The following is a 26747-nucleotide window of genomic DNA, read 5'->3' as shown; positions in this document are numbered from 1 at the left end:
GAAAGTAGACTTTACTAAAGATATACAGAGTGATTCTCCACCAGTGGTGATTTTGCTGCCCAGGGGACATGTGGCAATGTCTGGAGACATTTTTGGTGGCCACAACTGATGGAAGAGGGAGGATGCTCCTGGCAGCTAGTGGTTAGTGGCCAGGGCTGCTGCCAAACATCAATGTTACCAAACACAAGTTCATGGGCCAGGTTCACAGTGAGGCCAAAGAATGTGGAAACATTGGAGTTTGAAGCATCGAAAGGTTTACTGCAGGGCCACTCAAGGAGAAGGGATGGCTTGTGCCTCCCAAAACCCCAAACTCCCAAGAGGATTTCAGCAAAGTATATTTGGGGGGTGTGGAGGCTCGTGCAGCATATGGAGGCTCCCAGGCTAGGAGTCAAATTGGACCTGCAGCTGCCGCCTACATCACAGCTCACAGCAACACCGGATCCTCAACCCACTGAGCAAAGCCAGAGATCAAACCTGCATCCTCATGGTTATTCGTTGGGTTCTTTGCTGCTTAGCAAAGTTTTTGTTGTTGTTGTTGTTGTTTTGTCTTTTTGCCATTTCTTGGGCTGCTCCTGTGGCATATGGAGGTTCCCAGTCTAGGGGTCGAATTGGAGCTGTAGCCACTGGCCTACGCCAGAGCCACAGCAACGCGGGATCCGAGCCGCATCTGCGACCTACACCACAGCTCATGTCAACGCCGGATCCTTAACCCACTGAGCAAGTCCAGGGACCGAACCCGTAACTTCATGGTTCCTAGTCGGATTCGTTAAACACTGAGCCATGGCGGGAACTCTAATCTTCTGATATTCTGACCTCCAGGTTTTTAACCAAAACTCCTGTATATCCCGGCTCCTCTCTTATTTCTTCAGAGCAGGTCCTTAGAGGTTATCGGAGAAGCTGCCTCCCAGGCTTAAGTTCTCAGCGTGTCGAATAAAACATAATTCTCAACTTTTGGGTTATGCTTTTCTTTTCAGTCAACAATACCATCACTGAAAATTGTTTTTCTTTTTCTCCTTCTTCCAGGCTGGCTGGGTCTTCTCTCTCTATTATACAGAGAAATTCTGCTTTCCTCTTGTTTCTACTCTCAAACTGGTACACATAAAACCAATTCATAGTTCAGCCAAACAAATAGCCTCCTGTTAACAGGATTCAGGCTCCACAAAAGGCTGTTTACTATTACGATGATGCTACTTCATCACAGCCTTGGGATCCCCCTCTCCAAGCCCAAGCTGCTTATCAGAATATGTCTTTCCAATCAATAAGTTGCCTTCCCAAGAGAAAATCTGATGCGTAAAATTTTCTTTAGCTTTTTACTGGTTGTTCCAACCAATGGTTGTGAAATTCGAAGTACTATTTACCCCCCAAATCTAGCTCATTGTTGTAGACACGTGTCATAAGTTGTTAGGATATTCTGATTTTATGAAAGCGTAGGGATGTTAATACATAAAAAATGTTGTGAAAATGGCAACAACTCATGCGACGACCCATTAGATTAAAGCCAGCAAACGGTGCTATTTTTTTCCTGTTTCCCGAAACAGTGCAGAGTGTTGTGAAGCTGGCCTAGTTTTTGCCACTGCTCTTTGTCAATTTTTGACTAAACCAAGGTTGTGTTAAAGGGGATGGGAGGAGAAAAGAGGAATGGTGTGTGTGTGTGTGTGTGTGAAAGAGAGAGAGCAAGAGGGAGAAACTCCATGGTTAACAAGACTGAGAATATTAGGAAACCTCCTCCAGGATGTATCATTTATATAACAATGAAATAAAATACTCACAAGTTAGAATTCAAGTGAAGAGTCCAGAAGTTGACTTGCTCTAGGTTCAGAGAACTGGCCTGAGGGGCTGCAATTCCTCTCTGACCGCTCCTCCCAGCTCTGCCAGGGAAAGTCCTAACACCCCTCCTTTCCTGTTGTGGGTCTCTCTCCATCAATAGGTGATAGTTAAGATAAGGGTCTTCCCCCTTCACCTGTGAGGATGGAAACCTACGGAATTCCTTGTTCCTGTGTTAATACTGAAATGGGGCATATTGTACTTATAGAAGAAGCAAAAAGATCTTATCTCCTTGCTCCAGGAAACAAATACTTGCTCCTGGAAAATAAGAGAATGAACCCTCTAAAAGAGCTTCCTAACCAAGAGTAACAGCTTGTTCATCAAGACTGGCTTCAGGACACTCACTCCACTGTGTGTCCCAGGGCAAAGCTATTGTGTTGTAACCCTGCCAAGTACCAACTAGAAACGCAGCTTCCAAGACTTGCCTCAGAGGGACCAGGCCTAAAATTCCAAAAGCAGTCATGGAAGTAGCCTAAATGTTCATGGACAGAGGAATGGACAAAGACAACGTGGGGTGTGTGTGTGTGTGTGTGTGTGTGTGTACACACACAATGGAATATGACTCAGCCATAAAAAAAAAATGAAATAACACCATTGGCAGCAACATGGATGGACCTAGAGATTCTCATACTAAGTGAAGTAAGTCAGACAAAGACAAATACCATATGATATCATTTATATGTGGAATCTTTAGATAGGATACAAATGAACTTAATTTATGAGACAGAAACAGCCTCACAGACTTCAAAAACAAATTTATGGTTACCAAAGAAGAGAGGTGGGAGGGAGTGATAAATTAGGAGTTTGGGATTAACACATACATACTACTATATATAAAATAATCGACAACACCGTATAGCACTGGGAACTCTGAAATAACCTATATGGGAAAGGAATCTGAAAAAGAATAGGTATATGTACAACTGGATCACTTTGCTGTACACCTGAAACTAATACAACATGGTAGATCAACTATACTTCAATAAAAAAATAAACATTAAATAAAAAAAGAAACCCATAAGCATCCTCCCCTGACTTCTCCCTTTTGAGAAACTTTAGTACTAAAATCTTCAAAGAAATGAGCTCCCTTTCTGGAACAGGTGTAGTGGCTTGGCTTTGCTTGGCCAACAATTTTCTCTAGTGGTTTGAAGAGCCAAGAGTTCACAAGCACTTCTTAAGAAAAACAGGGAAGGGAGTTCCCGTTGTGGTGCAGGGGAAATGAATCCAACTAGGAACCATGAGGTTGCGGGTTCGATCCCTGGCTTCGCTCAGGGGGTTGAGGATCCGGCGTTGCTGTGAGCTGTGGTGTGGGTCGCAGACGTGGCTCAGATCCTGCGTGGCTGTGGCTGTGGCATAGACCAGCAGCTACAACTCTGAATGGACCCCTAGCCTGGGAACCTCCATATGCCGCAAGTGTGGCCCTATAAAACAAGAAAGAGAAAAAAAAAAAGAAAGAAAGAAAAAGAAAAACGGGATGAACAATGAAATAAATGACTCTCCTAAAAATGGAAATAAGTGGTTCTTTCAAGTCAAGAGGTGGAAATGTAAAATGGTGTGACCACAATGAAAAGGAATTCTACACTTAGAATTATCATACAATCCAGCAATTCTGCTCCTAGATATGGCCCCAAATAAATTGAAAGGACTCAGGTTTTAGTACGTCCATTGTTCACAGTGGCATTATTCACAAGTGACCATTGATGGGTGAATGGATAAACAAAAATGTTCTGTATACATATAATGGAATTTCATTCAATTATAAAAAGGAATGAAGTGCTGATACCTGCTACAGTATGGATGAACCTTGAAAACATGCGAAATGAATCAGGCAGACCCACAAGGACAAACACTCTATGATGTCACTTATATGAGGTACCTGGAATAGGCGAATTCATAGAGACAAAAAGCAAGTTAGAGGTTCCAGAAGCTGAGGAGAGAGGGAATGAGGAGAGAATTTTTTTTTTTTTTTTTGTCTTTTTGCCTTTTCTAGGTCCGCTTCTGCGGAATATGGAGGTTCCCACGCTAGGGGTCGAATGCTGGCCTACGCCAGAGCCACAGCAACGAGGGATCTGAGCCACATCTGAAACCTACACCACAGCTCATGGCAACGCCGGATCCCTAACCCACTGAGCAAGGCCAGGGATCGAACCTGAAACCTCATGGTTCCTAGTCGGATTCGTTAACCACTGCGCCATGACAGGAACTCCTGAGGAGTGACTATTTTAATGAATACAGAGCTTCTATTTGGGGTAAGAAGAGTGGTGACTGTTGCACAACATTGTGGATGTGGTTAATACCACTGAACTGTACACTTAAAAATGGTTAAAATGGCAAATTTGTGTTCTGTGTATTTCACCACAATAATAAAAATCCAGAGTGTTTTCTTTCTTCATGTTTTTCCTATATATCCCCTACCTCATACTCCTGCATGACAGAGTTTATGGAAAGAAGAACATAGACCTCCTGAATTTAAATGCTTTCAGAAGACTAGGCAGGTAACATAAACAACCAAAACCAGCCGAGTGTTTACATTCAGAAGGAGGAATTGGGGTAAACTAGAAACACATGCTCTTTCTTTTAGGCACACCCACAACTCACTCCCGACAGCTGTTGCCAAAGAGACACGTGGGCTCAGACTGACCAGACTTTCCAATTTTTCAAGAGACCCTGGAAATCGGGATTTATGTGGAAAAGTTTCCATTTTAAATCTCTGTGCCATTTAGAACTGGTCAGTGGGCAGATTTAGACGGAAGCTTCCTGTTTGCTATTTCTGGTCATCTGACCTGAGCTTCCAGCTGGTCTTGTGCCCCCATTAGATGGTTGTCTGAGTCAGGAAAGTGTATTTTTCTGAACTGGATATATAATCAGCATTAACATTTACCAAAAAGGATGACAGGTAGGTAGCTCCTTATATTTGTCAAGAGCCCGGCCCTCATTCTCTTTTTCTTTTTTTAATTGACGTTTCTTACATGCACAGTTCTGTTTCACATTTCTTTAGCATGTGCAAGCCTGGCATGTGCTATTATAACCTCCTACCTTCTGAGTCCAAAGAGACGGTCAATGCAGAAAACCCTCACCAAAAAGGGAAATCAACTTTCTCCTAAACTATCTGTTCCTTGATGATCTGACCTATTTTTTCCCATGCAAGCTTGTCACAGCAACTCATGCTACAGAAACAGCTGCAAATTCCATACTGTCTGGTTATCCAAGTCCAGCCAATGGCCGACACATCTCCCACCTTCTTTATTGCTGGCAATTGGAGGAGCACTTGCAACGAATGGTTTGACTGACCAGTGGGCCCACAGTGACAGGAAGTCTTCCAGGTTTAAGGGAACTGATGTGATGAGAATGAGAAGGAACTGTTATTTAGAAAGTAAATAAATAAAGGAAACAATTCAAGTTACTGCTACATCAAAATCTGGGCGATTTCCATAAAAAGATGTGGGTTTTGTTTTCCACTAGAAAATCTATCATCCGTGCCTTACCGATTGAGAAAAGAAATGCTTTTCTGGGCAGGGTCTAGAAAAAGGGTGTTACATTAGGAAATACATAAGAACTCGAGTTCCCACTCTGGCGTAGTGGGTTAAGAAATCGACTGCAGTGGCTAGGATCACTTTGGAGGTGCAGGTTCGAACCCTGGCCAGAACAGTGGGTTAAAGGATCTGGCATTGCCGCAGCTGTGGGATTCACAGCTGAGGCTCGGAGTCAATGCCCAGCCCAGGAACTAATATATGCCATGGGAGCAGCCATTAAAAAAAAAGAAGTTCCCATTGTGGTGCAGTGGTTAAGGAATCCGACTAGGAACCATGAGGTTGCGGGTTCGATCCCTGCCCTTGCTCAGTGGGTCGAGGATCCGGCGTTGCCATGAGCTGTGGTGTAAGTTGCAGATGAGGCTCGGATCCCGCATTGCTGTGGCTCTGGTGTAGGCCGGTGGCTACAGCTCGGATTAGACCCCTAGCCTGGGAATCTCCATATGCCATGGGAGTGGCCCTAGAAAAGGCGAAAAGACAAAAAAAAAAAAAAAAAAAAAAAACCTGAAACATGCCATGTACCAGATAATCTTGAAAAAAAACCATTTATGAGGCTTTAGAAGTTAGCAAAATGGGGGACAGGAAATACGTCTGGGAAAAAAATGTGTCACTAACGAAATGATTTTTAAAAGGAGAGGAAGGATCTTTGACACCCAGAGGAGCCATAGTAGGGGAAAGGCCCAGTGTCTATATTTTGAGGGCCTGAATGGTGGAATGCCTGCCCCATTACACAAATTCTTTTGTATATAAGTAAGATATTCCTTCGGAGAAGTAATAGGTGGTTAGGCTGTTATTTCTGCTTTCAGCAAATTGGTAGATGTCTATGGAGGTGGAAGGGACAGAAATGCCACATAGACACAAAGTCTGGGAGCAAATATCACATTCTTTCTTAGAATGTTTCTTGAAGAAGTGCTTCAGCCAAATGAAGGAATAAACAAAGCATAGAATCCAAAAAAACAGCGAGTCCAATTACCGAAAGTGGTGAGAGATGGCTTTAGAAGGAGAGCTGAGCAGCTGGCCTATTAGTCCTGATTGGAACAGAAGGATGGAGGGAGGCCATGAAGGAGGCACTTGCGGGGCGGGGGGGGGGGATCCTCAACCTTATATCTAATTGGTAGAAAAGTATGGGGGGGTTGTGTTTGTGACTAAGGCAAACAGTGCAGGATTTAAAGAAAGAATAAAACAGACACCATTAAAAACTCCAGGAAAGATTAAAAAGTGGGCGAAAGAAAATGTAATCAGTGTATCAGAGTGATGTGCTGACTCTGCAGTGAACGTTTTTAAACAGACATCATCATTTAAACCCTACTGGTGGAGTTCCTGTTGTGATTCAGCGGTAATGAACCTAACTAGCATCAGTGAGGACGCAGGCTCGATCCCTGGCCTTGCTCAGTGGGTTAAGAATCCAGTGTTGCCGTGATCTATGGTGTAGGTCACAGACACGGCTTGGATCCTGCATTGCTGTGGCTGTGGCATAAGCTGGCAGCTAGAGCTCTGATTGGACCCCTAGCCTAGAAACCTTCATATGCTAAAAAGCCTTAAAAAGCCAAAAAAAAAAAAAAAAGCAGAAGAAGAAGGTGGAAGGAGGAAGCACAGCTAAAAGAAAGGTTAGGGGGTGTTAATGCCCTCTTTTGATAATGAGGGAATCACAGGATCTGGCTGAGTGGAGTAAGAAATAATGGTGCTTACATATTCTTCAAACCATAAATGTAACTTGTTGAGAGACCATAAGAAGTGATACCATTTTATATGTTGAGAGTATGGGGAAATGGAGAATCAGGAACAGAGCCCGGGAGTTCCTACTACGGTGCAACAGATCAGCTGCACCTCTGCAGCACCAGGACTGGGTTCCATCTCTGGCCGGCACGGTGGATTAAAGGATCCAGTGCAGGTGGCAGCTGTGGCTCAGATCTGACGCCAAAAACGAAAAAAAGGGAAAAAAAGGACCAGAGTCCAGTAGATAGTGACTGAAACTGATGAGTTCAAAGAGCAGAATTCAGAGTTCCCATCGTAGCTCAGTGGTTATCAAACCTGACTAGTACCCATGAGGACACATGTTCAATCCCTGGCCTCGCTCAGTAGGTTGGGGATCCACCATTGCTGTGAGCTGCTGTGTAGGTCACAGACTTGGCTTGGATCCAGCATTGCTGTGGCTATGGTGTAGGCCAGCAGCTATAGCTCCAATTCAACCCCTAGCTTGGAAATCTCCACATGCCATGGGTGCAGCCCTAAAAAGACCAAAAAACAAAAACAAAACAAAACAAAAAAAAGGCGGAATCCCAGAATTCTCCTGTGACAGAGCAGATTGGGGATCCAGAGCTGTCACTGCAGTGGCTCAGATCGCCACTGTGGTTCCATTTGATCCCTGGCCCAGAAATTTCTATATGCTTTGGGCGCAGCCACCCCGCTAAAAAAAAAAAAAAAACCATAACAATCCTATCACTTAGCAGTTTTGGAGATATCTACCAGAAGAAATGACTAAGAGAGGAAAAAGTGATTGCCTCTGGGAACAAGGTAAGGTGGGGCTGGCATAGATCAAAAGGCTATGATTTTTCACCATAAATATTTACTTCTATTTGATTTGGAAAATACAATTGTATACCCAGATGGTTTTGATTTAAAAAATCATATATTAAAAAATCTGGGAGTTCCCGTCGTGGCGCAGTGGTTAACGAATCCGACTAGGAACCATGAGGTTGCGGGTTTGGTCCCTGCCCTTGCTCAGTGGGTTAATGATCCGGCGTTGCCGTGAGCTGTGGTGTAGGTTGCAGACGCGGCTCGGATCCCGCGTTGCTGTGGCTCTGGCGTAGGCTGGTGGCTACAGCTCCAATTCGACCCCTAGCCTGGGAACTTCCATATGCCGCGGGAGCGGCCCAAGAAATAGCAACAACAACAACAACAACAACAAAAAGACAAAAAAAAAAAAATCTGTAATATGAACAAGGCCAGCAGGAATGTTTCCTTCTCATCACACCCCTTGCTTCCTTAAAATTCACCTCAAAATATAATAGAGCTTTTTATAAGTATGCTACCAGTTATGTAAAAAGTTGGAGTGTGTGCGTGTTGTGATGGTTAATTTTGTATGTAAATTTGACTGGACTAAGGGATGCCTATATAGCTAGTGTGTCCATGAGGATGTTTCTGGAAGAGACCAGCATTTGAAATGATGAACTGAGTAAAGCAGGTGGCCCTCTCCATGGGGGTGGCATCATCTAAGGCACTGAGAGTTCAAATTGAACAAAAAGGCAGAGACAGAGCAGGCTCTCTCTCTCTCTCTCTCTCTCTCCCTCTCTCCCTCTCTCCCTCTCTCCCTCTCTCCCTCTCTCCCTCTCTCTCTCTCTCTCTCTCTCTCTCTTTCTCTCTCTCTCTCTCTCTGCTTGAGCTGAAACAGCCATCTCTTCTAGTCCCGGACTTGGCCACTCCTAGTTCTCACACCATCGGTCCCCCAGTTCAGGCCTTCAGACTTAGACTGACTTCCACCACCAGCTCTCCTGGTTCTCCAGCTTGCAGGTGGTAGATGGTAAGTCGTCTTGGTCTCCAACACTAGTGAGCTAATTCCTAGAATAAATTTCCTCTTCGGTATTGGTTTTGCTTCTCTGGATAACTGAATTATATAGGTCATATATATATATACACATATATGATATATATAATATGTATATAGGACATGTACATCTAGATATATATTATATACATATATATGACATATATACATACATAAAATGTCTCTAAAAAAGCACAAATATTGCTCTTGAGGAGAGGAATGGAGTAGGTTGGTGGCTGAAAATGGAGATACAGTTTTCACTGCATATCCTTTGATATTTAAATTTTTAGAATGTTAGAAATATACCACCTGCACATAATATAAAATAAAATGAATATGCAAGTTCAATAAGATTTTCTGTTTGGTTATTATGTTTTGGATCATGATCCCATAAAAACATATCACTAAAATACATGTTTCTGGGAATACAAAAAATTTAAAAAATGGAGCCAAGGTTTTTTTTTTTAACTTCTTATTTTGAGATAATTTTAGACTTACAGAACAGTTAAAATTACCAAAAACGGCAGAATTCCCATATACCCTTCCCCCAGCTCCCCCTATGTTAACATTATACATAAATACAGTACCAGCACCAGGAAATCAACATTAGTATAATATTACTAACCAAACTAAATAGGACTTTCAGCCAAAGTATTAACTGTGATGTTCATGCCAGCATTTAAAATTTTCTTATAGACTGCAAAAAAAAAAAAAAAAAGTCTAGAAGTAAGAAAATAGGCTAGAAACCTTCTAAAATACTACTTCTTCTTCTTTTTTTTTTTTTCCAATGTGGCTCCTATAGAAATGTCTTCAGTTGTCTACACGGAAGACAGGATAATTAGGGTTGTCAATTTTACCATTTTTTTGTCCCCTCACTTTGTTAAGTGCCAGTTTCTGATTCTTGTCCACTGCTCAACACATGAAACTCCATGATTTAAACTGCGGTTCATATCCAGCTGACCCCGGGCAAAGAAAGATGGGCACTTATATCTTACCTTCCCTGTCTCTCCCCCACCTTTCATTTCATCACTTTCTGATCCTGTCCTTCATCCAATCAGACAACTTCTCAGGGGAGCCTCAGGACTGATGCTTCTACACCCCACAAAGACCTGCCCTTCTCCACAGCTCCCACACACACTTTCATGTCAGTTTTGCCTGGCCTTGGTCTCAGAAATGTTGGTACTGGATTAAAATGCTGCTCTACGAGGAATTTACCTGCAATATGGGAGTCCTACAGGGAGTATGACACACGGGGATGGTGTTGATGGAGGAGGCACAGAGTCCTAAGGAAATCTGAGTGTCTCTGGAACTGTCGCTAATAAGTCTGGTGACCTTGGTCAAAAGTCACTCAATGACTCTAGGTTTTCACTTTCCTGTAAAATAAGACAATGAGGCTAGATGCACAGTTCTTAATATTTTTGGCATTAAAGACATCTTTGAAAATCTGATGAAATAAATCTAGAGATGCATACCATCAAGAAGAATGCACATTGCGCCTAAATATTTTTGTATAGATGAAAGGGATAAAAATATGAAATTACAGGAGGTTACAGACTCTCCTCCTCATTTCACATTCTAAAGATGCTGGATTTGTTCTCCTTGCCTCAGGGCCTTTGTTTTACAGATCAGAGTGATGTGTAGAAGGGAGAATCAGAGGTAAGAAGAGAGGCTGGATTGATTTACCTAAGGGCCAGGGCACTAATGTAGAAGGTTATTTAGAATAGATCTGGGGTAGACAAATTGTACTTTATCAAAATTAAAAATCTTGGTCCTTTCAAGGACATCATCACGAAAATGAAAAATCAAACTTATAGAATGCAAGAAGGTATTTGCAACTCATATATCCGGCAACGGACTTATGTTCAGAATATATGAAGAACTCTTAGAATTCAACAACAAAAAAACAGATAATCCAACTTACAAATAGGCAAAAGATGTAAACAGACATATCGCAATGTGCTATGTCAGTAACATCATGGGAAAAGATGCTCAGTGTCATGTCTCCTTAGTCATTAAGGAAAAGCAAATCAAAACTACCATCAGATACTGCTTCACCCCCACCTGATGGCTATAGTAAGAAAGATGGACAACAGCACCTGTTGGTGAGGATGTGGAGATGGGAAGGAACTTTGGAGATGGTCTAATAATGACTTCATTCCCTTTATTGCACAAAGGAGGAAATCGATATTCAGGGACTCAACTGATGTAGCCAATTTACTGAGTCATCATTTACTAGTCCCAGAGCTGGGGTCACAGTCCAGGTGCCCTAAGTCTGGGTCCACGCAGAAGCCTTCATTGAAAAATAATTGGTATGTTAATGGAAGTTTGTCCATTTACTAAGTCAAGGACCTAAAGTTCTCTCTGAAACAATACACAGCTTCTTTGTTCTGCCTCTACCCGTTAACGATAGTGAAACAGCATTTTGTTTGGTGATTTTTTTTTTCATTTATTCGGGTTCTCAATGCAACAGAACACTGTTTCTTAATTGTTTTATCAGTTAACAGTAGGATTGATTTTTTTTTTCATTCATTCAGCACAATGCTAGGCGCAATTAGAAACAGGAACATCATTCAGATAGAACCCAGACCTCAAAAACATCCAAAGGAGAAAATAAGACTTGTTCACAAATGGAGTTCCCGTCGTGGCGCAGTAGTTAACGATCCGACTAGGAACCATGAGGTTGCGGGTTCGGTCCCTGCCCTTGCTCAGTGGGTTAACGATCCGGCGTTGCCATGAGCTGTGGTGTAGGTTGCAGACGCGGCTCGAATCCCGAGTTGCTGTGGCTCTGGCGTAGGCCAGTGGCTACAGTTCTGATTCAACCCCTAGCCTGGGAACCTCCATATGCCACAGGAGCGGCCCAAAGAAATAGCAAAAAGACAAAAAAAAAAAAGACTTGTTCACAAATAATTAGGAGTTCAGGCAGATTTTGCTAACTACATCAGATGCTACCATGTGTCAGGGGGTCTCAAAGGAAAGCAGGAAAATATACTCTGACTTTGCACATCTTCAGAGAAGTAACTTCTGGAGTTCGTGGAAGTCGTTCAAGTCTTCAGACAACAAAAAACGCATAAACTAGGAGGGACAATCAGCAATTTCTTAAAAGTACTCCCAACAAACTGTCTTTATTTAACCATTGGACATATTTTTAAAAATTGGCTGATGAAACTTTTAGGATATTAACCAACACTCAGGGCAAATATCTATAATTGCACCCAGTCAACTTCAGTTGTGTCAACACTTAGAATCAGACTAATGTACTTAAAAAATTCAGTTCATTCTAAACTTTAGCCTTCATATTTTAAGTTGGCCACTATAACTGTGTAAGGGCCTTTTCAAATGATAGCATTACCTATGTTTAATGAGACTTGAGAGTTTGAAATGGAGTAAATGTCTTTAAAACCCCTAGGGTTGGAGTCCCATTGTGGCTCAAAGGTAATGAATCCAACTAGGGTTCGATCCCTGGCATTGCTCAGTGGGTTAAGGAACTGGTGTTGCTGCGAGCTGTTGTGAAGGCTGCAGATGCAGTTTGGATCCTGCATTGCCATAGCTGTGGTGTAGGCTGGCAGCTGTAGGTCCAATTTTCGACCCCTAGCCTGGGAACTGCCTTATGCTGTGTGTGCTGCCCTAAAAAAAATTAAAAAATAAAAAATAAAAACCCTCAGGTTTATTAGTTTATAATTTATTTACTTTATGTGTTTATTTAGCCACACCATGGCATGTGAAAATTCCCAGGCCAGGGATTGAACGCAAGCCACGGTGGTGACAATGCCTGATCCTTAAATTTTAGGCCACCAGGGAACTCCCAGTTTTGTTTTGTTTTTTAATTTTTAATTTTTTTTTTTTTTTTTTGGCTTTTGTCCTTTTAGGGCTGTACCCTCGGCATATGGAGGTTCCCAGGCTAGGGGTCTAACTGGAACTATAGCTGCTGGCCTATGCCAGAGCCAGAGCAACGCCAGATCCAAGCTGTGTCTGAGACCTACACCACAGTTCGCAGCAATGCCAGATCCTTAACCCACCGAGCGAGGCCAGGGATCAAACCCACAACTTCATGGTTCCTAGTCAGATTCATTTCTTCTGCGCCACAATAGGAACTCTCCAGTTTATTTAGATGGAGTACAATGTACCCTTTTCGATGTAGCTCCATGAGTTTTCACAAATGGGAGGCTTTTATTGTGATTCTTACAGCTGGTTATCAGCACAGGGAAGACTAACAAACCTGAACAGAGAGAAACAGACCAGGAATCAGTGATAACATAAAGCCAACCTCTCCGCAGGTACTGTGTGCTCAGGCAGCGGAGTGTGCCCTTTTGATGAATCGTGGCTCCTTTTCCCATAGAAAATGCTCTTATAATCTCTACAGATGAGAAAACTGAAGCTTTGGGGAAACTAAGTGCTTTGACGGAGGTCACATACCCAGGAAGTGGCAAACCCCCGGGAGGGGAGAATTCCCTGCCTCTTTCACCAAGCAGTTTTGAGATTTGGGGAAACCGATTCAGCCTTTTTGGGGCTCTGTTTTTCTCATTTGCATAAATAGAAGGTTCTCCTCGCTCTCTGTTCCCCTAGAGGACTGATTCCCTTTCAAAGCTCACCAGCTTGGTTCACAAGTGGAAATAAAACATGTGACCAGCTGCAGCAGCCCCAGGGCTGAGCGTCTCAGACAAACAGCCCTAGAAGTTAAAGAAACAAGTAAGCCAGGCCACACACCCTTGGCTAGAGCTCGGTCTGCACCCACACAAACCCTTCCCTGCTTTCAGCAGCTGGCACGGGGGTGAGGACAATGCCATCTAGTGGAGTTCAGGAGGCCAGAGAAACAACCAGGGAGGAAGTCCATTCGGCCTCGGTCCAGCAGAACAATGTGGGCACTGTCTTCTGTCCTGGCTTCTCTGGCCTCATCACATCTTCACAGACCGTGAATAAAGGGACTGGAGTTGGCCGAGCCACCCTCATTCTCTCCACTTTGTTCCGTGGTTGCCAAGCCAGCCTCCAGCACGTCAGCCCATCAGCTGCATCCTCCCACCTCCCTCTCAGCAGTAAAAGGTGCTTATTGTCCTGTTGCCCCTCCAGGGGACGTGGCAACATGAGAATGGAGCTGGGAATAATAAATGTGCAGCAGAAGAGTGGGTGTGGAGACTTGCTTCCAAATTCTGCTGTGAACTAGGGCGCTCCCTTATCTATTATGTTTTTTTTCAATTGTGACTGAAGTCAAGAAGTAAACTGGGTTTTCTGTATAGTAATTTCTTTCTCTTGGGGGTGCCGATGCTGAAGGACCTGGGGAGGAGTACTGCTTCCTTCTGACCGTTCAACACCCTGCACCTCACTGTCCTTCACGCTTGAGAGCAGCCTTTATCCACGCGGAACAAAACAGCATCACGCTAGGCACCAGCCTAACAGGCTGAACCCTTTTCTTCTTTTTGCCTATTTCTGGCTTGTGTTTCAGGAAACTTCAGGTCACAGAGTCTTCTTTTAGGCCTTAGGTACAACTGCTGATTGTCTGTCATGGGTAGCCACAGAGAAAGATGAAAATAACCCAACCCTAGCAGTGGGTAATTTTAAAAACTTGATTTTATAGGATAAAGTTCTTTTCGTAGAATGTCTGATTTTTTTTTTTTTTTTTTTTTTGGTCAATTTCTAAGGCCACTCCCGCGGCATATGGAAGTTCCCAGGCTAGGGGTCGAATTGGAGCTGTAGCCACCAGCCTACGCCAGAGCCACAGCAACTCGGGATCCGAGCCGCGTCTGCAACCTACACCACAGCTCACGGCAACGCCGGATCATTAACCCACTGAGCAAGGGCAGGGACCAAACCCGCAACCTCATGGTTCCTAGTCGGATTCGTTAACCACTGCGCCACGACGGGAACTCCTGATTTTTTTTTTTTAATCCCCAAATATCTAACGTACCCAGGGATTCTCTTCCTACATTTGGAGGAGGAGATTAATAATCAATTCAGAAGGCTACTGCAAAGACCAAGAGAGAGGATGCACCTAAAGACCAGGTGTGAGTTCCAAAGCATGCCTTCTGGGCACATTTCGATTGATGGCAATGAGAGTAAAGATGATATTTGTACAGTGCATTGCGAGTAAATGGACAAGGCAGCCAGATGGAGTTCTCACTGCCCCAGGGGCTCCAGCAGCCCTAAAGTTCCCTACTGCTCCATATTTAGAATGGATAAGCAATGAGGTACTGCTGTATAGCACAGGGAACTCTATCCAATCTCATGATAGAACATGATGGACTATGAGAAAAAAGTATGTACGACTGGATCATTTTGCTGTAGAAATTGACACATTATGAATCAACTATACTTTAATTTCAAAAAATTCAAAAAAAGATTCCTACGGGAGTTCCCATCATGGTACAGTAGAAACGAATCCGACTAGGAACCATAAGGTCACGGGTTTGATCCCTGGCCTCGCTTGGTAGGTTAAGGATCTGGTGTTGCCGTGAGCTGTGGTGTAGGTCGCAGACACGGCTCAGATCTGGCATTGCTGTGGCTCTGACATAGGCTGGCAGCTATAGCTCCGATTAGAACCCTAGCCTGGGAACCTCCATATGCTGCGGGTGCGGCCCTAAAAAGTCAAAAAAGACAAAAGACAAAAAAAAAAAGATTCCTACTACTCCAGTCCCCCAAAGCAACCCCCAGGGATGAGGGAATTGATAACTGATCACACCTGCAATATCTCTGTCTCAAGGCACAAATCTTGAGAAACTGTTCTGGATTTTCAGATACTTGCCCAAATGTAATAGAGTGATGATACTGCTATTGCTGAGTGACACATTTTACCTTCCTTCTCTCAGTTGCTACAGAGGACACTGCCTAATCACTGAGATCACAATATTATTTGTAAACAAACAAACAAACAAAACACAATGACATGTTTGGGCCAACGGTGAAAGTAAAAATGCGTTTTTGTTTTTGTTTTTTGTTTTTTTGGTCTTTTTAGGAGGGTACCCACAGCATATGGAAGTTCACAGGCTAGGGGTCAAATGAGAGCTGCAGCTACTGGCCTACACCACAGCCACAGCAACACAGGATCCAAGCCAAGTCTGTAACCTACTCTGCAGCTCACAGAACGCCAGATCCTTAATCTACTGAGTGAGGCCAGGGATCGAACCCTCATCCTTATGGTTTCTAGTCAGGTTCGTTACCACTGAGCCACGACGGTAACTCCTAGAAAAGTTGTTAACAAGAAACCCCCAGAAAACCAGATTCACCTTGGCTTTTTTGTTCTTGATAACAGGGAGACCTGAGTTAGACAGTCCCTGGTCTTGGTTTGGGATGGGTTGATGCCAGGCTTTGGAGCAGTGCCTTTGGAAATCCCTGTGGCCTTGCCTTGTGGTGGCAAGATGACCACAGAGAGCTCGAAAATGACGTCACCCTGTTCTAGACCAACTCGCAAAATCTCTCTCCCGGGCCCTAACTCCTCATCAGGAGGGTCAAAACTTGCCAGAGGTCCCTTAGCAGACTCCCTTATACCGCACTGGCCAGAACTGGGACACACAGGCCCTCCTAGCTGAGAGGAAGACTGAGAAAGTAAGTGCCCTTCCTGCTTCAGGGGACGCCACGCAGGGAGAGGGGGCTTTGAGAAGCCAGTTGGTGGCTTCTGGCTTGCTGCTAAGGCAAGGCATTTCCGGTTATAATTCAAAGGGAGAAGCAAGACTTCATTTCTCGATATTATCCAAACAAACAGATTTTATTGAAATAAACAATTTTTTTTTTAAATAACAGCATCTGTAATGTCTACAACATCTGCTGACCCTGTCTCTATTTGGCAGCTTGGTCTGTAATGGCTTGCTCAGATTTCTTAAAATAAGAGTTCTCACTTTATGTCCTGAAAGTCCCAGGGTTCTTTCAAATGCTTTCATGTCTTCAACCCATGCGCTCCCTTGTAAATAGCTTTTTCCTCCTGGTCCATCTGTGCTGCACTTCTCACTAATTACCTAACACTGAGACTTCTAGTACATTTATATCACAACATCTCGTTGGGAAGTAGTCTTTGAGATACGAGATATTACCATTTTTAAATATTTTAAAGTATAAAATATTTTAAAATAACATTAAACATGTTAAAACTCGTTTTTTAATGTTATATGCATGGATTCATATATCAAATAACTATTGGCGTATAATAAAAAGCAGCATTCTTTTTTTTTTTTTTTTAGGGCCACACCTGCGGCATATGGAGGTATGTGGCTGTTTCCAGGCTAGGGGTCGAATCAGAGCTACAGCTGCCAGCCTACACCACAGCCACAGCAACTCAGGATCCGAGCCGCATCTGCGACCTACACCACAGCTCTCATGGGAACACTGGATCCTTAACCCACTGAGCAAGGTCAGGGATCAGACCCGCATCCTCATGGATCCTAGCTGGGTTCGTTAACTCCCCCAAGCAGCATTCTTCAGCTCCATCTTCACCACCCTCAAGTCCCACTTCAAGGCGGTAGTTTTCTACTTATTTAGCTTTCTGTATGTGTTTATGTCTATATTCTAAATTACATGCTTAAATTGCTATTTCTTGACATTTTTATGTTAGATTCCATCTGTTGGCTCTCTTTGCAAATAGGAGAATCTGGCTCCCTCATACACCCCTGCACCTGTTTTTCTCCTCCTATCATCCCTGTATGGTTATGTCACTTTCTTTTTTCTTTTTCTAATTTTTTTAAATTTTTAAAAATTAAAATGCAGTTGGAGTTCCTGTCGTGGCGCAGCAGTAACGAAACCGACTAGGAACCATGAGGTTTCAGGTTCGATCCCTGGCCTTGCTCAGTGGGTTAAGGATCTGGCGTTGCAGTGAGCTGTGGTGTAGGTCGCAGATGCAGCTCAGATCCCGAATTGCTGTGGCTGTGGCAGAGGCCAGCAGCAACAGCTCCGATTAGACCCCTAGCCTGGGAACCTCCATATGCCGCGGGTATGGCCCTAAAAAGACAAAAAAAATAATTAATTAAAATGCAGTTGATTTATAGGAGTTGCTGTCGTGGCTCAGCAGTAACAAACTCAACTAGGATCCATGAGGATGTCGGTTCGAACCCTGGCCTTGCTCAGTGGGTTAAAGATCTGGCATTGCCCTGAGCTGTGGTGTAGGTTGCAGATGCGGCTCAGATCCCGAATTGCTATGGCTGTGCTGAAGGCTGGCAGCTGTACCTCCAATTCTAGCCCTAGCCTGGGAACTTCCATATGCCATGGGTGTGGCCCTAAAAAGCAAAATAATAATAATAACAATATAATACAGTTGATTTACAATGTTGTGCCAATTTCTTCTGTACAGCAAAGTAACCCAGTCATACGTATATACACATTCTTTTTCTCATATTATCCTCCACCTTGTTCTATCACAAGAGACTAGATATAATTCCCTATGCAGTGGGACCTCATCACTTTCTTTTTTCTTAATGTTTTTTTACATAGCATTCTGTTCTTGTTTTATTGTTGCAAATTCTCCTTTTGTCTCTCTAAAGCTATAAACTACCGTTAAGTTTTCCCCCACTGTCTCCATCTGTCCCATGTTCCTCGTTTGTTATATTCGCTCCCGTTGAAGGCTTTTTTTGTTTTTTTGTCAGTCACAGGAAAGCTCTATTTGTGTGCAACACCCTATTCAGCTTTCTCGAACTGTCTTGTCATTCTTGGATGTCCATTACTATCACTGAAACGCTGACCAGCAGCTCTACATAAATAAGAGTTTATTCATTGGTCCATCCCATTATATTTTGGCAGATGGGGAACCATAAGGATTGGAATCTATAGGTCTTCTCTCTTGGGTTGGTTGACTTCCCAAAAGAGGAATTCTCCACTCTCCTGTGGGGGACAATATAAACCCGGCTGCATAGGATTATGGGAACCTAGTACGGCAAGGGGGCTATGGGAAGTATCATTCTATATAAAGATTGTCACTCAGTGTGCTTTTAGGGCACCTCACCACCCCAACTCCCTCCGTTGAGCCTGGTTTCCCAAAACTCAGAGTTTTCCTAGAATTTCCAAGAGCAAAGTTGTGCTATATTCAGGGGATGGAGAGGCTGCAGGGAATCTGGGAGTGGCCCCTTCAAGAGACTTTCAATTGATTTTTTTTTTTTTTTTTGGTCCTCTTCACATCTGACTTTTCATAGCTGGTGCCTTTCATGGTTTGGCCTTTTCTGCAATGGGAATCAGCTTTCCTCATACCGGCCATTCCCCATCACCCTCTCTGGCATTAAATTTCTGATTTTTTTTCTGCTCTGCCAAGTCCGTTACCACTTGTCCATCTGTTTTCCATTTTGCAAAATAGTGTTGACATCACTTTCTCCTCTCACTCCTCCCTTGTTCTCTTGGACTTTTTGACTTTTCACCATTTCAATTTATTTATTCTTATTTCAGAGCAGTTTCATGTTTCACTGAAATAAATGTTTTATTTTTAGGTGTCTGATATTAGCTGGACATATGCCCACTTAGCTATTTATGTACATATGTGAGTGTGTGTATTTAGAGACAAGACAAAAATATATTCATAGCTTAGGTGATAGAAGGACTATACTTTCCAGCTTCCCTTGCAACCTGCTATGCCAATATAATGCAAGTGGAAGTCATGTGTGCTCTTTTGAGCCATGGCCTTAACAGACTCTGTGCTTCTCTGCTCTTGGTTTTCCCATGGGCTAGAGTGTAAATGCGGCATCTTCAACTCTTGGATTCTGATTCAGACAGTCCTGGGTAAGGAGTGGAAATCTTTTTTTTTTTTAATTACCTAGAATTTTTCTGATACATTGCCAAGTTTGTGAATCACTGACCTTTGCTCATTGACTACAAAACATTTTCTTTACATTCTCAAGTTCTCCCATTCCTCATTCATTTTCCTTTAGTCTCCTCATCCTCTTCTCGATCCCTTTGTTAAAAGTCCAATGTCCATGCCTTCAACTGTCTTTCCAGAATCCATTCACTCTGATTTCCCTTTGGGGACCCATTCATCCTCTACTCTCTGACCATGTGATTCAGGCAAACCAGCCAGTTCCACAAGACCCCCGGCTCTAGGGAGGGACACTCAACCACACAGCCCAAGCCAGGCCAGTCAGCATATTCCAACCTCTTGACCATAGTGATGTGTTCAGGAGTGAACACATGATCCAAGTAAGTTCAGTGGAACTCCAATCCTGGGAGAAGGAGCAGCTCTTTTTCATCTGGGAATGCTGACCTGGTAGGAAGTGTGCCTGAAGCTGCTGGTGCCCTTTTTATCACCGAGAAGGGAATCTGAGCATGAAGTCCACACAGTGGGGAGAAGACGGGAGAGATGGAGCAAGACTAGTTTTTTTTTGGTTTTGGTTTTGTTTCTTTTTAGGATTGCACCTGCAGCATATGGAAGTTCCCAGGCTAGGGGTGGAATCAGAGCTGCAGCTGAGGCCTACACCATACCCACAGCAATGCCAGATCCAAGCTGCATCTGCAACCTACACCACAGCTTGCAGATCCTTAACCCACTGAGCAGTGTTAGGGCTCAAAACCACATCTTCAGGGAGATGACATCAGGACCCTAACTCACTGAGCTACAACAGAAAATCCTTTTTTTTTTGCAAGACTAGTTCTGATGACATCACTTGAGCCATAGAGTGATGGATTCATCCCTGAATCCCTAGACTCTCCAGCTACGTAACGCATTTCTTTTTTTAAGAAGGACACATCCTATTACATGTATATGTGTATAATATATCTCTAGGTTATTCATAGTATACATATTATATTAGAATTATATCCTATTAAAAATATATGTACATGTTTGAATACTTATGTAGAAATATACCTTCACACAATATAATTATAAATTAACTAGGAAGTTCAAAAGAGAATAGAAAGTGTCTAAGAAAATGAATGTGTAAGATTTTAGAGATTCTTTCAAATAATCATTACATCAGTGTATCTAACACATCATTTTCCTGTTTTAAACAGTATCTAGGGTAATTTTGGCTCTGAATTTTTATGAGGTTGATGCAAACAGACCTTTGAGCAATTATGCAAATGTCTTTGTGAGAGTGTCAATAATTTTCTGGTTACAGTTCTAGATTTTTCTAGCATCTTCTCACATAGAGTCCAATTCAGTTTTGCAGTCACTACAGGGCAACTTAAGACAAAATGCGTAAAATACATAAGGTCTTCTGACCCAGGAGAGCAGCAGTACAGATTTTCTGAGTTAAAGGTATCTGGTCAACTTTATTTTGTTCATGACAAAGAACGTGACCGGAAAGCAGGCGTTTCTTATTGCTCTCAGGGAAATTAAAGTTGGCTTGATAGATTGAGCATGTCATCACTTTGCAATAATCTATATTCGAAGTGCAGAGCCTAACTGCCACAGCACATGGAGGCCTTCCAAAGCCATTCACACCTTCCTCTGATATAGGGGACTCAGATCCTGTTTTTGCAGAGCCTGGGAGCCAGTTGTCTACAGCTGAAGAAAGATCGAGAGGAAAATGTTATTTCATGAGATCACCTGAAATTCAAAATTCATTGTGCATAAATAAAGTTATTTGGAACACAGCCACCTTCATTTGCATATACATTATCATCTATGGCTGCTTTTGCATTACATAGCAAAATTGAGTAGTTGTAGACAGAGACCAATGCCTCTCAGTCTTTATATTTGCCAACCCCGGCTACAGAGAGTAGAAAATCAATACTCACTTTCCCAGCCATATTTGTCAGGGAAGGGGGAAACAAGGGACCTGGTTCTGGCCAAGAAAACATCAAAGCTTGCAAGAGAGATTGTGGGGAAGATAGTGTAGGTCCTAATAAAAAGAAGAGAGTTGACTCCTCTCCTTCCTCCTGCCTCAAACACAGATGTGATGTCCGGAGCTGTGGTGACATTTCTGTCACCAGGATGAAACAAGCATGAGGTTGACTGCATTTCTATCGGATATATCACTTGTTTGGTCAAAGACCTAATGCTTTCTTGGGTCTCTGGAGTTGGAATTGATTTGATGCGGTCTACAGTTTTTTTCTAACTGTAAGTCTCAACAATGGTCACTGGGGAAAGAATAACTTAGACAGATGCTTCCCATAAGAAACTTTCCTGTTTCTTTAGGAATTTGATTGTGGTCATGTAATCTAGCCTCCAATTGAGGGGAGTTCAACTTTAGCTCAAGTTGTATCTGCCAAGGTACTTGGAGTGGGAAGAATATAAAAAGTTTAAGAACCTGTGTTCCAAGGTTAAATGTGCTCATTTAACTGTGGCAAAGATGTAAAAACATCAGTGACTTAGTTCTTACTACTCAGTGGATCTTCTGTAAAGGAGCAAAATTTTATTATTGTAAGTGAATATTCAGCTGGAATTTGATATTCTTTTTTTGGAATTTGATATTCTTTTTTTGGAATTTGATATTCTTATATTCAATTCTCTTTTTTATTGTTTCATAAGTGACAATTTATATTATGAAAACTCTAGCAGAGTTATTCCACCTATAGTCCCGTTGGGAGCATGCTATAAATAAACAAGGTTTATATGAAATATATTTATTTAAGATAGGAGTTCCCATCATGGCTCAGTGAAAATGAATCTGACTAGCATCCACAAGGACTCAGGTTCAATCCCCAGCCTCACTCAGTGGGTTAGGGATCCGGCATTGCCATGAGCTGTGGTGTAGGTCACAGACCGTGGCTTAGATCTGAGGTTGCTGTGGCTGTGGTGAAGGCCAGAAGCTACAGCTCAGATTTATATATTTAACAAGTACAAGGCAGAACAAAACAAAATAAAGAATTCATAGAGCAAATGCTGTGTAAAGATTAGGGCATTTTCTAATACTACAGACCTCTCAGTAGCTCTTGGGTTTCAAAAGTCCCAGGGTCTGGGTACTCGAGAAGCTGAAGCTCAGAAAAGATTGTCACAGTCACAGAATAACTCTTTCCCAGAACCCAGACTCTTAGGGAATAGTCACTGTTGTTAGTTTTGAGGCCGCCTGGATAAAAGAGGACATAAAGAGGAACTCAGGACAATATACACAGCAACTTTGGAGTTGCCTGGTGACCTAGTGGTTAAGGATCTGGCCTTGTCACTGCTGTGGTGTGGGTTCAACCCCAGGCCTGGGAACTTCTGCACACCAGGCAAAAAAACAAAGGTATATCAACCTTCCAGAGCCTTAAGTTCCTCCTTCATAGTGAACTCCCAGCAGCTGGGACATTTCAGAGGGCTGTAGGTTATACAGTTAAACTGGAATTATTCATTTTCCAAAGACTGCTTTAAAAGCTGCTCTCTGGGAATTCCCAGTGTGATGCAATGGGATCTGTGGCATCTCTGGAGCTCTTGGACACAGCTTCAATCCCAGCCCAGCACAGTGGGTTTAGGATCTGGTGTTGCCGAAGCTGTGGCCTAGGTTGCAATTGCGGCTCGGATCTGGTCCCTGGACTGGGAACTCCATATTCTGTGGGGCAACCGAAAAAGAAAAAAAAAAAAAAAAAGGAGTTCATTGTGGCTCAGTGGGTTAAGAACCTGACTAGTATCTATGAGGATTTGGGTTTGATTCCTGGCCTTGCTCAGTGGGTTAAGGATCCAGCATTGCCATGAGCTGTGGCTAGGATCCCACGTTGCTGTGCCTGTGGTGTAGGCTGGTAGCAGCAGCTCTGATTCAACCTCTAGCTTGGGAACTTCCACATGCCACAGGTGCAACCCTAAAAAAAAAAAAAAAAAAAAAAAAAAAAAAAGAAGAAGAAAAGAAAAAGCTGCTCTCTGGAACATTAAAAAATACACGCACAAATAAACAAACAAAAACAAAGCCAAAAACAAACAAAACAAAAATGCTTCCTGCCACCCCTTCTACAGGTAGAGGTAGCCTCTAGCTCTGCCTTTCCATCTAGGGTGGCCAGTTGTCTCACTTTGCTTAAGACTGAGGGGTTCCTGGGACGGGAACTTTCACTGCTAAAACCAGGAAAGTCTTGGGCAAGCTGTGACAAGCTGGCCACCCTATCCTGACACCTCTGTCTGAGCGTCCCCTTTGTGCTCATCTAGCACTTCCTCAGCCTTGCAAGCCCAAGTTGATTCCATTTCCTCGCTGACTCCTCCCAGATCCTTTAGCCAGAATGCCTCTCTCTGCACAGCCAAAGCTCTGCTCTTATGACATCTGCTTCCCTCTCTCTCCTATGAAATACTTTCCAATTACAGCCCCAGTGAGGGCAGAACACACTTCTTGTGCCTTGGTTCTTTTCCCTGAGTCAGTGCTTGATCAAAATTGTCTAACTGCTTGGGAAAATGTTCAGAATTGGGCCCTAAGCATCTTCCTCCACACTGCACGTCAACTTCTTGCATTTACTGGCAGAAATGCACCTTGCAGCCTGGGCCTTCGCGCTTCCACCAGAATCTTTGAATTGCTGGGAGATGTAGGAAATTCCAATTGACTCTAGTAACCACAAACAAAGCTGAAAGCAATTCTTTAGTGGATTCTTGCCAAATAATTCTGGCAGAGAATAACCCTGATGGAACTCAGTGAATTAGCAGAAAACACATTACATACCCCAGATAGAGGATCAGACTGAATTTACTACCTCCCTCTGTTTCACAAAAACTAGAGCCCAGAGCAAAGAGAAATCACAGACAGGATGGAAGAAAAAATTTCTCTTTTGAAATAATAGCCCTGGGGCAGCTTCTAAGCCTATCAAGATGTGGAAAGGAAAATATTATCTGCAATAAAGTCAGGTCAAGAGGATGGAGTAACAGCTTCAGAGCAATTAGAAAGTTCAATATCAATAGTTCCTTATGAAAAGAGATCTCTGTGGCCACAAATGACCGCTCGGGCACATTTGCTTTTGCCAAGGCTCTGTCATCGAAACATCTACACTCAGTGACTATAGCCAAATTATCCTGATGGTTTGTTTCACAGAACTCTCAGCAATAAATATAAATATATCATTCTAATGGTCACATTGCCAATGCATATTTAAACATCATCTTATCACTCTGTTATCACTTGACTGCTTGATCTTTGGGCTAGTTGCTAATATCATCTGTCAAGTTGGCATGTTATTAGAGGACAAATGGGCTTTCAGGGTCTCCCATATTTTCAGATAAGATTTTCAGCTGTCTAGATGTCTAGGTGAGGCAGGAATCACTCCTTCACATTACCAGGAAGGAGCTGAGGAGAGGACAGATCTTCCTTCAGTGGGGCACCACTTCTTTCGTTATTTTTTTGGCTACACCTGTGGCATAAGAAGTCCCCAGGCCAGGGATCAAATCTGAGTCACAGCTTTGGCAATGCTGGATCCTTAACCCACTGCACCACAGCAGGAACTCCAGTGGGGCACCATTTCTTTCTTTCTCTCTCTCTTTTTTTTTTGGTCTTTTTAGAGCCCACACCCGCAATATATGGATGTTCCCAGGCTAGGGGTTTAATCGGAGCTGTAGCTGCTGGTCTACGCCACAGCCACATTAACGCCAGATCCAAGCTGCGTCTGTGACCTGCACCACAGCTCAGGGCAAGGCTGGATCCTTAACCCACTGAGCAAGGCCAGGGATCAAACCCACATCCTCATGGATACGAGTTGGGTTCATTTCTGCTGTGTCACAATGGGAACTCCAGGAGCACCATTTCTGAGATAAGATTTCACTCTAGCAGCACTGGATGTGTTCTTGTCACCTGTCACTAACATGAAAATCCTCCAGGACAAGGACACACCATGGAAAATATGAACAGTCCTTTCGTGTAAAATGTCCATGTAGCCCCCTGGCTTCCTTATTAACTACTCCCTACTTTCACGGTCCTTGACCTGACCTCTGACAGAAAGTAAGTTTCTTGGTTGCTTCTTGGAATTCAACTTGCCCCCTCACTTCCTCTTTTCTTTTTCCTAAATTATGGACAAAGTAGAAGCCAAAGTTTTTTTATTTTTCTTTTTTTTGTGTGTCGTGCCCACAGGATGTGGCAGTTCCCAAGCCAGTGACTGAACATGCGCCACAGGAGCAACCCAAGCTGCTGCAGTGACAATGCCAGATCCTTAACCTGCTGAACCACGGGGGAACTCCTAAAAGCCAACGTTTTGACAAAACCTGAACAACAAAAGAAGACAGGAAAGGGGAGCCATGTGGGTGGTATGTGATCAAGATTGTCCCTCATTCCAAGGGCCACCCCTCCCTCTGCAGTACTTTTCTTTTTGTTTTTTTAGGGCAGCACCTACTGCCTATGGAAGTTCCTGGGCCAGCAGTCGAATCGGAGCTGCGGCCGCCAGCCTAAACCACAGCCACAGCAATGCAGGATCCAAGCCGCATCTGTGACCTACACCACAGCTCATGGCAACACTGGATCCTTAACCCAATGAACAAGGCCAGGGATGGAACCCTCATCCTCATGGATTCATTACCACTGAGCCACAGTGGGAACTCCCAAGCCCCAGTTCTTTTGGGACAAAAATAGTACCAATCCATAGGGCTATTTTAAGAGCTAAATGCCATGATGTACACAAAGTACGTAGCCCTGAATCTGGCACACTGGAGGTGGTCAATAAATATTGATTATCATTATATGACATATTTACTAGTCTTTAGCTACAGTATAAACAAAGTGCTGGGAAAAAATTAAGTCAAATGGTATTTTACACAATAAAACAGTGTGGTAGTTCTCTTGTGGCACAGCAGGTTAAGGATCCAGTGTTGTCACTGCAGGGGCTTAGGTCACTGTGGTGGCATGGATTTGATCCCTGGCCCAGGAGTTTCTGCATGCCATGGGCGTGGCCAAAAAACCCAAAAACTTCCCCCCAAATCAGCATGTTCTTTATCCAATGAAACACTAAAAGAGTACTGAAAACACCTATTTTGATAATGAACCCAGAAACACCAATGGGTTTCAAAAATCAAGGCATGAACTGTCATCCAAAGTGCTGGCATCAAAGGGAGGCAATTTCATCTTTGACACATAAAAAAG

At 43.1% G+C, this 26747-nt stretch overlaps 1 protein-coding gene across 3 annotated transcripts in view; it reads right to left on the bottom strand.

Annotated features, from left to right (window-relative positions):
• The window catches only part of MOGAT1 (monoacylglycerol O-acyltransferase 1), a 77829-nt gene that overhangs the window by 10183 nt on the left and 40899 nt on the right, over positions 1 to 26747 (bottom strand). The window contains exon 7 of one of the 3 annotated variants that reach the window (XM_084999073.1): positions 19616 to 21298. The exons of 1 other annotated variant lie outside the window; for it this stretch is intronic. In XM_084999073.1, coding sequence (XP_084855199.1) covers positions 20976 to 21298 — 323 coding nt within the window. In that variant the 3' untranslated portion in view covers positions 19616 to 20975. Of the gene's footprint in view, positions 1 to 19615; positions 21299 to 26747 lie in introns of those variants that run through there. One more of the 3 variants, XM_084999076.1, reaches the window with a different exon arrangement.

Source organism: Sus scrofa, chromosome 15, assembly GCF_054392235.1.
Source record: "Sus scrofa isolate SSC_HxYL_T2T_F1_AM1 chromosome 15, Sscrofa_HxYL_maternal_Yorkshire_Landrace_v2.0, whole genome shotgun sequence".
NCBI classification, from domain to species: Eukaryota; Metazoa; Chordata; class Mammalia; order Artiodactyla; family Suidae; genus Sus; species Sus scrofa.
This window is presented reverse-complemented; position numbering and strand designations above follow the sequence as displayed.